We start from the raw sequence: 12,605 nt of genomic DNA on the forward strand, positions 1-12,605 counted from the left end.
TTTTTGGAATCGGGGTTGTATGTAAAAGTGCATTTTCACGTGAAAAAAAAATCACATCAGAAAATCACACTTGAAAAATAATGTGTGAAAAAGAAAAGCACCATCATGAATCAATGAGTAATGACAAAATTTATATATATATATATATATATATATATGGGCGGCACGGTGGTGTAGTGGTTAGCGCTGTCGCCTCACAGCAAGAAGGTCCTGGGTTCGAGCCCCGGGGCCGGCGAGGGCCTTTCTGTGTGGAGTTTGCATGTTCTCCCCGTGTCCGCGTGGGTTTCCTCCGGGTGCTCCGGTTTCCCCCACAGTCCAAAGACATGCAGGTTAGGTTAACTGGTGACTCTAAATTGAGCGTAGGTGTGAATGTGAGTGTGAATGGTTGTCTGTGTCTATGTGTCAGCCCTGTGATGACCTGGCGACTTGTCCAGGGTGTACCCCGCCTTTCGCCCGTAGTCAGCTGGGATAGGCTCCAGCTTGCCTGCGACCCTGTAGAAGGATAAAGCGGCTAGAGATAATGAGATGAGATGATATATATATATATATATATATATATAAATAAATGTGATTTAATTTTTTTTTAAATTAAAATGACTTAATAATGTTGGGAAATTTTTTTGAATAAGAATAATGAGTGGGGGGGAAAATGTGCAAAACATAACACGTGAAGGTCTGGCGATGTTTTCAAAAGGGGGATGCTAAAATAGCCCCTCTATTAATTTTTTAACACCCAAAAAAACCACTGGAGCAACACTGAAATTCATCATTGCTATCAAAAACATCAATTTTCAGCAAAGTTCATTTCCAGGTGAATGTAAAGTGTGTAAAATGAGTGACAGATGATTCACCTTTGCATCTTTCGCAGCATGCTCCAGTCTGTTTCACCACCAAAGCGCAGTCATCTGCCACTAGGGGGCACTTCTCCTGCTTGCAGTCTGCTTTATTGTTCTGCAAAGAGAAAGATTTAGAGAGAGAGAGAGATATTTATCGCTTAATAACCAGTGAACAGAATTTATAGCTTTGATGAACTTCTCGGAGACATGATCGAATAAACAGACTTTTCCGAATGAAACGTGTGGCTAGCAGAGGTCATGGGAAACATTAGGAAGAGTACAGTGTGGCTTTATGACAACCTCGCACGAGCCTGGTTAATGTCATTTCGATAAAGGATAAAAGAAAGAGATACGCGGTGATGTGAAGGGAGAAGTGAGACTGCACAGGCGAGTTTGAGAGAGTACAGTCTCCATCCTGTTTCCTTACAAACTTCACCAAGGTCAAAGGAATGCCTTGCGTCGCTAAACGCTGTCAGAGCTATCGGCTTACAAGTCGGCCGGCAACAACCCGCCCTCCATTGATTTCCTTTCATAAAGTCAGACCCTGGAGTAAGTCAATACAAGGAATTCATTAACCCGTCACGTCGCCTTGGAGAGATGACAGCAGAAGATGGAGGCGGAGAACCCGAGAGTCCCACCGAGACCAGACGTCCTTTTGACACCAACAAAAAGCCGGTCGGGCTCAAATGCCACGCTAAAACTCTCCGATTGTGTCAAAGACATAATGTTTGACTCAGGAGTTTGTACAGTGGAGTTCACCTTTGACCCTCTTTAACATGGCACACAAAGATCTCTCAGTGCAATAGCAATCAATACAAACCTGTACTTTGCCCAAAGTTCCTTCATGTTCAGGGGGATTTTTTTGTTTGTTTTTTAAATCCTCTCACCTGATTGGTTAAAAGGTATTGATTCATGGAAGGAGTCTCCACTATCAGTAAGTTTTGTGCCATGGGAAAGTCTTCAGGACAGAGACAGAGGAGGTTGTGCTTTCTGGTGTCTTCTTAGCCCATGTTTACATTAGACCGTATCAGCGGATCATCAGATTAACGTTTTTAAAACGATTTGCGTGCACACAGCAACACCAATACATGGATACGCTCGGTTCCGCAGGCATCCTGCGCTCCAAATCACTCCACCCTGAACAGCGAGTGCCCTCTGGAGGGTGCGCACTCCGGCCCTGCGCAGCTCACAGAGCGCGCGAGTGAAGTGAACAAGCCACGATTCGGGACTGAGCCGCTGTGTGTGTGATCCCAGCGCATATCACTTACTACTTGCAAGTGGAAGGATGGCAAGCCTAAAGACAATCATAACTACACAATGGGCAGTATTTGCATCAGTATTTGCAGTATTTTCATACTTTTATACTCTTTAATGAAAGGTGATACAAGGCGGAAGTCCGCGCCGTTTTTCAGCAGTCGCGTCACATGACCAACGCCAGCGAATCAGGAAGGTGGATGTCACAGTGACGTTGTCCAATGAGACGCCAGCTAGAGCTCAGCACAGCGTATCCGCGTATTCTGAATGTTTACACAGCACCGGAGCTGACACGATCTAGATTGAATACGTGGACGCTGGCGGATTCCCGTTTCCCGGCGTTTCCAGGCGGTTTAATGTAAACGGACAGTGCATCCGCGAAGAAAACGAGACAGATACGGTCTAATGTAAACGTAGCCTTAAAGTGCATATCCTGGACCAATTTCTTTTTTTTTTTTATATGAAAGTATGTCCGTTTACACACTTATCCAGAAGGGTAATTTTGCACAAGGCCATCCGTCTACAGCAGAAAAAAATAAAATAACAAAACGCGTCTGGAAAAATCCCAAGGGAGTCTGGAGCCAGATTCGTGACGTCACCTGCGGAAGCGCCAGCAGGCTGCGCGAGCTTGCACGGTTTCAGTGCACAGCCTGTGTAGACCAAGCGCTCCCATTTTGTCCGGTCTTTTGGAAAACGATGAGTACTAATCCCATCATGATTGGTGTTGCTACACCCTCCTATGATACACCTGTTAACCATTTTAATAATTACGTGATAACGTTGAAGAAATTTGCAGAAAACCACCAGGTTGTTTTCTCATAAACAAACCAGCGCTGACGTAGGATTCAGAAGGAGGCGTCCCGCACGCGACGTCACGAAAATCAATGTTTGCCGGGAAATCCAAATGCCAAGTTTTTTCAGAGGCGGACCAATTCGCCTCAAACGGCTTGATTTCAACTGAATGTTTCTGGTATTGCGCAAGGTAAAAAAATTGCACAAAATGCAAAATGTGACAGATATTTGACCAAAGTTTAATATAAAATAGGAGAATTACACTGATCTCGCTCCTGAATTTACCCGTGATATGCACTTTAAAGTCGAGAGAGTTTTTTGTTTTTTTTTAATGGAAGGTGAATAACTGATAAGAGGAACGAAATGATCTCACGGATCTAACTATAAATGGATAAAAATCATGACGTCATTCTGTAATAAATAAAAAACTGGAATAATTCTCAAATCATTTCGGTATAAGAGGAATAAAACACTTCAGTCAGTGAAAAACGTTGTTATCGGAAAATAATCAATCCGCTTCGTGTGCAGCCTTATCGTTCTGTCCTGCGCGGATTATTTTCCTCGAACAGCACACCCACGTCACGACGTCACATTTTATTCCTTACTTGAAAGTCACATTAATATTAAATCGATTTTTTTCAGCCTTTCGGGATCTTTAGATGTTTCTTCTTTGGAAACGTAACCATGGATTTTACAACGTCTCAAGTTTAACAAGCTCAAAACACTGATTTTATGATCTCTTCCTGAACACGTCCTTGGTTGCCTGTCGTGTTAAGTGTTTGCGCTTTAGCCTCTGTTTGCCCATCTGTCCTTTTTCCTCCCACTGAGTTATTACCACAGATTATCCTCAGCCATGTTAGCCTTTATGAAACAGGTCAAAGGGCAAAGGAGATTAAAAGTTTGGAGCCCGTGAAATCTCTCTGAATGAGATGTCCAGGCAGAGAGGAGGCTTGTGGAATTCTTCAGCTCCCCCATGCTGCTTTTCATGAGCCATGGACTAAATCTCACAAATAGAGCAAGTATCTGAGAGCAGGGTTTCGGTTTGGTTTTCAGAACTGGGCCATCATAAGGTGTTCAGTAGCGTTTATTGAAAAAAAAAAAGCGAGCGAGAGAGAAAAAAATCTAACTTTTGTGTTTTCCCCTATAATGAAATGAGTTATCCTGTAGACACTCGTATTTCTTTTAGATCAGTCAACATACAGACGTTTTAACGTGTTAAATCTCTCATCACTGTTGTAAACACGTCACGCGTATCACTATCATTAGCTGCTAGACTGCAAACAAAACATGGAATGCAGCACAGATTCATTGTAGTAAAAACGCACAAACAAACTCAAAAACGACAGTCTTCCTGTCTCTGCTCTCCTCTGACCTTTAACCTTTCTCTGAACAACATAAAGGTCGCGACCCGACCTGCAGAGATACTCGACTGCTGCTTTTTCTAATTCCGATAACATTTCCATCAGAGGAAAAAGCAGCGATAATTAAAATTCAAGAAACGATTTCATAAATAAATAAATGCTTTGTGGAAAAACTATATTACAATTTGGGAAATTATACATAAAGCTCTTTAAACCATAAACCGCGAGTGATGGCCAGGATGGCCGTCCATACGGCCGTTCGAGACGCTTTTGGTCCACAATACACTCCTCACGATTAATTGAATGGTCCGACTGAACACGCTGAGGTCCACTGAGGTTCAGTGCATTAAACCAGACCACTTGATTAAAACTTTCTTTACTCAGCGTGTGTGTGAGATTTTGTTCACAGATTAGTCTCAGGATTACTGCAATGATTTATACAGATTTCCATCAAACTACAGTATGTTGTGTTCTCAGAAAGCGGGTTCTTCGGTGACTTCTTTACATAGTTAAGGGTTCTTAAAGCATATACGCAGAACCATTATTTTTAAATGCATTTCTGAGTGGATAGTATCTCCGTCCTTGACTCTCGTATGCTGCATAAATAGGAATTTAAAAAATATATATATTTTTGAGAGTTAAAATCGACTGCAAAGTTGGCATTCGAGCTGCCCCGCTGAGCCAGCCAGCCCTGAGTGCGTGACGTCACAGCGGTAACCGGTTTTAAGGTCGAGGCCTTTTACAGCTATAGACGAAAGTCATATAAATAAAAATTTATGGTGAGAGTAAGAAATACCGTTACCGACTTGCTCAACTAAGACTGATTTGACTTCACTGATTGTGGGTTGACTCTCATTAAAACAGGATGGGCGTTATAACTTATGCAACATACATGTACATGCATGCATTTTCACTGATAAAACGTAAAAGGCTAATTAAATCATCAGATGAACTGAGACAATCACATTCTGAAGCAAATTAAATCATCTTATACCGGTAACTTAAATACACAATACAAGTTACATGTATTAATCTAAATGCAGGTAAGCAATGAGGATTGCTGGTTTTGTTGTTTTGTATCCAAATGAGAGTCGCATCTTACCCGTCTGTGTTCTCGCTTCTTGAAGGCCGACCTTGTGGCCGATTTGTTTTGAAACAATCTGACTTTCAGTTCTCCGTTCATTAGCTTCTTCCACGTAAGGGCGAGATATTGCTGCTGAGGCAAGCATATCCAGCGGAGAAACCAGATGGCTGGTCCACTCATTTTCTCCATACTGAGTACTCCGCCATTACTGCTCGGCTCAGGCAATTACTAAAACCAGGGACAGGACGTCACCGGTTTTAGCAACAACCGCGGGGAGGTTACTGCCCGAGCAATAATATGTCCCATTCTGTCCCGGGTTTTACCGACAACCCTCGGCTCACACTCCAGGAGAACTGGTGCAGCTGAACTTACTTTCCTTTTCTTGCAGTTTTATTTCCCTTTAATTGTTGGTACTGCAGGGCGGCACGGTGGTGTAGTGGTTAGCGCTGTCGCCTCACAGCAAGAAGGTCCTGGGTTCGAGCCCCGGGGCCGGCGAGGGCCTTTCTGTGTGGAGTTTGCATGTTCTCCCCGTGTCCGCGTGGGTTTCCTCCGGGTGCTCCGGTTTCCCCCACAGTCCAAAGACATGCAGGTTTGGTTAACTGGTGACTCTAAATTGACCGTAGGTGTGAATGTGAGTGTGAATGGTTGTCTGTGTCTATGTGTCAGCCCTGTGATGACCTGGCGACTTGTCCAGGGTGTACCCCGCCTTTCGCCCGTAGTCAGCTGGGATAGGCTCCAGCTTGCCTGCGACCCTGTAGAAGGATAAAGCGGCTTGAGATAATGAGATAAGATGAGATGTTGGTACTGCACCCTCTTTCAGTATGGGCTTATAGCCAGCGCTCCTCAACGGATCAGAGGTCTCATACGAGTCTTCAGTAAAATGTGCAGAGCAGAAGAGAGACCACTTCATAAGCGCCTAATGTGCCCGTGAGCTTCTTGCAAAACAAGTCCAAATCTTTGCAGTTTGAACATTCTTGGGCCATGAATGCAACATAAATCCACCTTCTGTTGTGTCGCTGCACCCACCAGCAACATGGCGATAAATTAGCCTAAAATGGAGGATCGGAGTTACAGTCAGCTGTGTTTTAGTATAACGGAAATGGCGATGTGACCGATAGCCTTCCTGCTATAACGTCATGGACGTCAAGGTCATCGTTGACGTCAAGGTCATTCACTCAGACCGCTACCTATATGAATCATTTTCATTGTAAAAATGACTAGATTAGATTTATTGTTAACACTTAAAACTATTCCTGTGCCATTCTTGAGGTCTCAAGGCATTTATAAACAAAAAGTGAGGCCATGGCTCTGCGTATATGCTTGGACTTTCTAAAGTAAAAAAAGGAAGATTTTCTGATGACTCTACATCCAACCCATAAAGTGTTCCCTCAGGGTGACAGCGAAAAGCGGAGTCACTCGTCTCAAATCAATCTGAAGTAGATTATTTTGCTTGAACAGCATGTCCTGAAGCGTTTTGAACTTTTAATCTGTTATGCCAACAATTACCCTACAATTATTCATTTATTCATGAATGACGTGCTTTTTTAATCCATTTATAGTTACTAAGAACATAGTTATCATGTAGTGTATGTTATAGCCAGGGCTTTGAACCGGTTCAAGGAACGAAAACCAAAACCGGGAACTTTTTCTATTTCACATGGAACAGAAACGAAACCAGAAACTTTATTATTTTTTATGTTCCGGAACAGAAACGCTTATTAAAAATAATGGTAACCGGTTAATACCGGTTTTTATTTCGTTCCTCAAAGTGTCCGTAGCCTACAAATAAAAAAGTCATTCTTCTCCTGCGCAAGTTTCTATGACCCGCTGGGGTTCACTTCCTGTGTGACGTTCGCTGACTGAATGGAGAGAGCGGGAGGGTGGACTACTATCACGTCTCCACATCTTAAATAAGAGGTAAATATTGCAGTCTATCGTTATTCGAAAACGTCAATTTCAAACACGATATCAATATATTTGTCCACGTTAATGAGAGGCTCGCGAACATTAAATGACGTTAACCTCTGTTAGCCTATCAATGCATAGGGCCTGACTAGCCTTTGGTAACACACTAAACGAATTCTCTTTCATTTTTGGCACTTTTTCTGTTTGTGTAGATGGGAAGACATACTGAGAATCCAAATCGCCAACATTTGAAATAATAATTGTTTTGAATTATTTCTTGTCTTATTTAATGAAGGTTGTAATAGAATTAGCCTACATTTGGCTTAAGCTGGATGAGACAGAGACATAATTTTATAGCCATTTGTTAAACAGCTGACAGGGAACGTAATTAACCGTTCCGGGAACGAATTTTTTTTTTGTTCTAACCGGTTCGGGAACGTCTATTTAATGGTGGAACCCAAAACTGGAAACGTTAAAATTCCGTTTCTGTTCGGAACGAACCAATAGGAAAAAAATTCTGGTTCAAAGCCTTGGTTATAGCTACTTATTACAAATTGTTCACTCACCAGCCTGTCTTTTTTTTTTCCTTTCTCTTGAAGTTAAATAAATAAAGATAATGGGAGAGAGAAAGCAAAAAACGTCATTTGTCCTGAAGACTTTTGCATGACTGTGACAAAACACTGACACTGGAGACTCCTTCCAGAAATGTAACATAAACGTCTCCTTACAGGAAAAAAAACCTTCACCATAACAATGATTACACGTTGTATATATGATAATGAATAAATGAAATGATAAAATATTAGAACAAACACATTGATATTAAATCCGTGATTTGATTGACAGTCGGAATTGTCAGAGCTGCTGTTCGAGGAAATTCATCAGCACTAATCAGATTTGAGAATTCAGCAGCGCTGGACAGTACTGTGCAAAATTTTCGGCACCCTGTGGCATTTTTGTTTGTTTGTTTTTTGCGCAAAATGTAAATTCAAGATTAGGTTTTTTTATGACTTAGTCAGTACAAAAAACATTTTAGATTTCCAATCATTAGTTTTCAAGCATAAAATTAAACATTACAGAAAAATTTACATCAGCAAAATAAAGAAATATTTGACGAAATCAATATGGCGCTAACTCAAGACATGTCCAATGTTCATAATTGGTGTGTAAAGAATAAAATGGTCATTAATCAGGAGAAAATGAAATGTATGTTCATATCTACTTATCAAAAAGCAGCGAGACTCAATTGGTGATACTAAGCTATCAAATACTGTTACAGAGAAATCGCTTGGTGTAACGATTGATAAAAATCTTGCTTGGAAATCTCACATTGATAGTGTGGCTAGATCAGTAAATAAAGGTATCTGTTTGCTAAGAAGGAAAAAGGAATTTTCACCTTTGAATTGTTGCCTAATTTACGATAAAGCATTCATGCAAGCACACACTGATTATTGCGTTACTGTTTGGGGAATGTCAAGTCATGTGATCCAGATTTGTAAACTGCAGAATATTGCATTAAGAATAATTTACGACAAACCTAAATTGGCATCATCTACCCCACCGCTGGTATCCTTCCAATTCGACAAAGGGCATCCTTCAGAACTTGTGTTATGGTCTACAAAGCCCTTCATGATCAAGTTCCTCAGTACCTGTGTGACATGTTTCATTTCAAGTCAACAGTTACCAAGAGGACAACAAGAAGTACTGTAAACGACGACTTATGGGTTCCAAAGGCAAAGTTAAACGTTAGAAGAAGAGCACTGCGTTATAATGGCACGATGGTCTAGAACAGCTTACCAGCTGAATTGAGGAAGAATACTGTTTTCAATTCATTTAGAACTGATGTTTTTAAGTATTTTTTGAGGCAATTGTAATTTTGTTGGGTTTATATATGTACAAGATGTATGTATATGTATGTATATATGGGGTGGCACGGTGGTGTAGTGGTTAGCATGGTTGCTTCACAGCAAGAAGGTCCGGGTTTGAGCCCAGTGGCCAGCGAGGGCCTTTCTGTGCGGAGTTTGCATGTTCTCCCCGTGTCCGCGTGGGTTTCCTCCGGGTGCTCCGGTTTCCCCGACAGTCCAAAGACATGCAGGTTAGGTTAACTGGTGACTCTAAATTGACCGTAGGTGTGAATGGTTGTCTGTGTCTATGTGTCAGCCCTGCGATGACATGGTGACTTGTCCAGGGTGTACCCCGCCTTTCGCCCGTAGTCAGCTGGGATAGGCTCCAGCTTGTCTGCGACCCTGTACAGGATAAGCGGTTACAGATGATGAATGGATGGATGGATGTTATATATTGTATATTTCTTATTATCAAATGGCCCGATGTAAGATTGGTGGTGCTAAATTGGCTCCATCTTTAAATAAAGTTTATTATTATTAAATTAAGGGAAACCATGAACTAATGGTTAGAGAAACAACTTTGGGACCAAAAGGTTGCTGGTTTGATTCCCTGGACCAGCAGCCTTGAATAAGGCACCTAACCCTCAGCCGCTCCGGCAAGAGTGGTGGCATATCTTGTGTCTGATTAGCCAGAGAAATAACTGATTATTGAACCCGACCGACTGATTATTATTAAATAAAGCAGCATATTACACAAGAGACACTTTTCAGACAGAAATCATCATGAAGGCTGCTGGGTTCTGCTGCAAAATTAAGAAGCAAGTCTCCACACTGCAAAAAAATTATATCTTAGCAAGTGAAAATATCTTGAAAATAGTTGAAATGATCTAAAATTTCCTATTAGAGGAATACAAGACACCAATTCTGAGATTATTAAACCTAATTCTAGATTGCAACCAACTTATTCTAAGATGTCTTATCAAGTAAAAATATCTGCCAGTGCAGCAAGAGAATTTCACTAGTATTAAGTAATTTTCTCCTCAAATTCAGTTTTCAATTTTTTGCAGTGCAGATGAACTGTACACTCTAAAAAATAAAGGTGCTTCAGTGGTTCTTCAAATCTCTGGATGGTTCCATGGAGAGTCAAAACTCTGTGATGAACCATTACATTATGCGAAAGGTTCTTCACATTGGAAATGGTTCTTTGAAGCCCTTACCATTTGCTGGTCAATGCACATAGGCTATGTTTACACAAATCTGTCTTCACTGCTCAAACAAATGGTTTAAATGGTTCTTTAAAGAACTGTTGCATGAACGGTTCTTTGAAGCCCTGAAAAAGGTTCTTCTATGGCATCGCCCTGAAGAACCGGTACTGGCCCCATTATTATTATTTTTTTTTAGAGTGTAAAATGACTGCAAAAAAATTTTTCCTTTATAAATTTGCATTTTATAAAAAAAAAAAAATGGTGCATATTTTTAAGCAAATGATCATCACAACAAATACTGACTTAATTTTAGTTATTTATTCCTCTGTAAAAAGTGTTATTTTTACATACAAACTTGTAACTGCATGAGTTTTGAAGCTCTGCAGCACTGTGACTCGGGCTTTGGCCCGGGACTGGACGTGTGATTTCAGATATCGCGTGTGGAAGTGATCGCTGTACCGGACAGACACGAGACGTCGCGCTCAGTGGGGCCCCTCAGCACACAGAATGGGCCCCTGCGGCGCGCGACCGTCAGCGATCAGCGCGAGCCGGGACACGCAGCCGGGTTTGGGGCTCGCGCTCTCCGGAGACGCGCGCGACGAGATGAAAGACAGACCGTGGTTACGTCATTCAGGTGAGAGGGGGATCACAGAGCGCGAGCTTCTCTCTTCATCTCTATTGCACGATTATTATTATTATTATTATTATTATTATTAATGTGAATTCATGTCGTCTAAATGACTCAATCTGGATTAAAACCGCACCCATACTGTATAATCACGTGACTTCACCACGTTATGCCCTGAAATCGCCCATGTGACTAATATGGCCGATTATAACATCAGTAAAAAATGATTTGTTGTTTTCACTTAAAAAAGTTAATGCAAGGGCTGCCTTAAAATTTTGAGTTCACTGAAATTAATATAGTAAGTTCACAACAATTTAACTTACTATGTGAATTCCAGTGAACTCAAAATTTTAAGGCAGCCCTTGCATTAACTTTTTTAAGTGAAAACAACAAATCATTTTTTTCACAGTGCAGAAAACTACATCTGGAAAAAAAAATGAAAATGAACAAATCTTGTGAAGAATTTCTACATGAATAAAATATAAGCACGTGCACGAGGCTACAGGTGAGAGATCGGACAAACAAACATCCATCACGTGAGAAGTAAGAAATGTGTAAACAAACAAACAAACAAACAAACAAACAAACAAACACACCACGTGCGCATGAAGTTCATGAGATTTCTGTCAAATACTTCACAACAATAATAAATCTATCCCAGGTTACTTTCACAATTTAGCAGAAATACTGTCGCTTCAAACAGATCTCATCCTCCTGCCTTCAAGGTCTGATCTGATCTGATCTCACAAGATCATTCAGCCAAAGCTCTAAACACGTCACGGGAGCAGTCTGGTGCTTCTATCAGATTCAAGAAGAAGAAAAAAATAAGCAGGAGATTTAAAAAAAAAAAAAAAAAAAAACATGCCAGGCTCTGTTTCCTCTCACCAGACAGATGCAGGAGATGCAGGGGTTGTCGGTGATGTTGGGGATGTGCAGCACCTCTCCTTCGTTGTCGCAGCTCGCTTCCGTTCCTGCGCGAGACACACCGGAGAGGGAGAACAGCGGTGAGACGCGCGCGCGCAAAAACACACAGAAATACAGCTGAATTGAATCCAGTACAGAGAGAGAGAGAGAGAGAGAGAGGACACCGAGGGCAAAAACCTTGCTTCTGATTGTGTCCTGCATGTCTAATTTTGTACTGAATAATAATAATAATAATAATAATAATAATAGAATTAATGACTCAATTCGATGTCTTTGTGTTTATTTATTTATTCATTCATTATTTTAAGCAGCATCTCGTGTTATTATTATTATTATTATTTTCCTCTCCCTAAATGTTCATGAAGAAGTGCATTCAATTAGACAGAACATTTCATATATTCTCTCTCTCTCTCTCTCTCTCTCTGAATGCACGCCGTCCGTTAATCACGAGCTCTTTCCACCTGCTGCTCTTTCTGCACGCGCTACCCCGAATCAACCCCCCCATCCCCATCCCTCCCAGCAATGTCCCAAGAGGACACCATGAGACAGGGACATGGCTGCGTCCCAAACCGCACACTCTTGCAGCACACCCGTGAACAGTAGGACAAAATGGATCCCACAGAAACTAAAAAAAAAAAGTCTCAAACCAAGCCCCAGTGCTCGCAGTGCACTAAAAATGAATCTTTGGGGATTCGAAATGAATCCTTTGTAAGAAAGCACGTGATCGAACAATGCACCAGGTCACAACAATTGAGAACCTGGGACAAACTTT

General features: G+C 41.3%; 1 protein-coding gene across 4 annotated transcripts in view; it reads right to left on the reverse strand.

The window, feature by feature from the left end:
• bmper (BMP binding endothelial regulator) overlaps nucleotides 1–12,605 on the reverse strand; it is a 49,845-nt gene that overhangs the window by 36,235 nt on the left and 1,005 nt on the right. For 3 of the 4 annotated variants that reach the window (XM_060905679.1, XM_060905677.1, XM_060905676.1), the window contains exon 1: nucleotides 852–938. Coding sequence is in view for 1 of the 4 variants with exons in the window: in XM_060905675.1 (XP_060761658.1) it covers nucleotides 852–951; nucleotides 11,795–11,880 (186 nt within the window). In the remaining 3 variants the exon portion in view is untranslated. Of the gene's footprint in view, nucleotides 1–851; nucleotides 952–11,794; nucleotides 11,881–12,605 lie in introns of those variants that run through there. The other variant, XM_060905675.1, reaches the window with a different exon arrangement.

This window comes from Neoarius graeffei, chromosome 23 (assembly GCF_027579695.1).
Source record: "Neoarius graeffei isolate fNeoGra1 chromosome 23, fNeoGra1.pri, whole genome shotgun sequence".
Classification (NCBI taxonomy): Eukaryota; Metazoa; Chordata; class Actinopteri; order Siluriformes; family Ariidae; genus Neoarius; species Neoarius graeffei.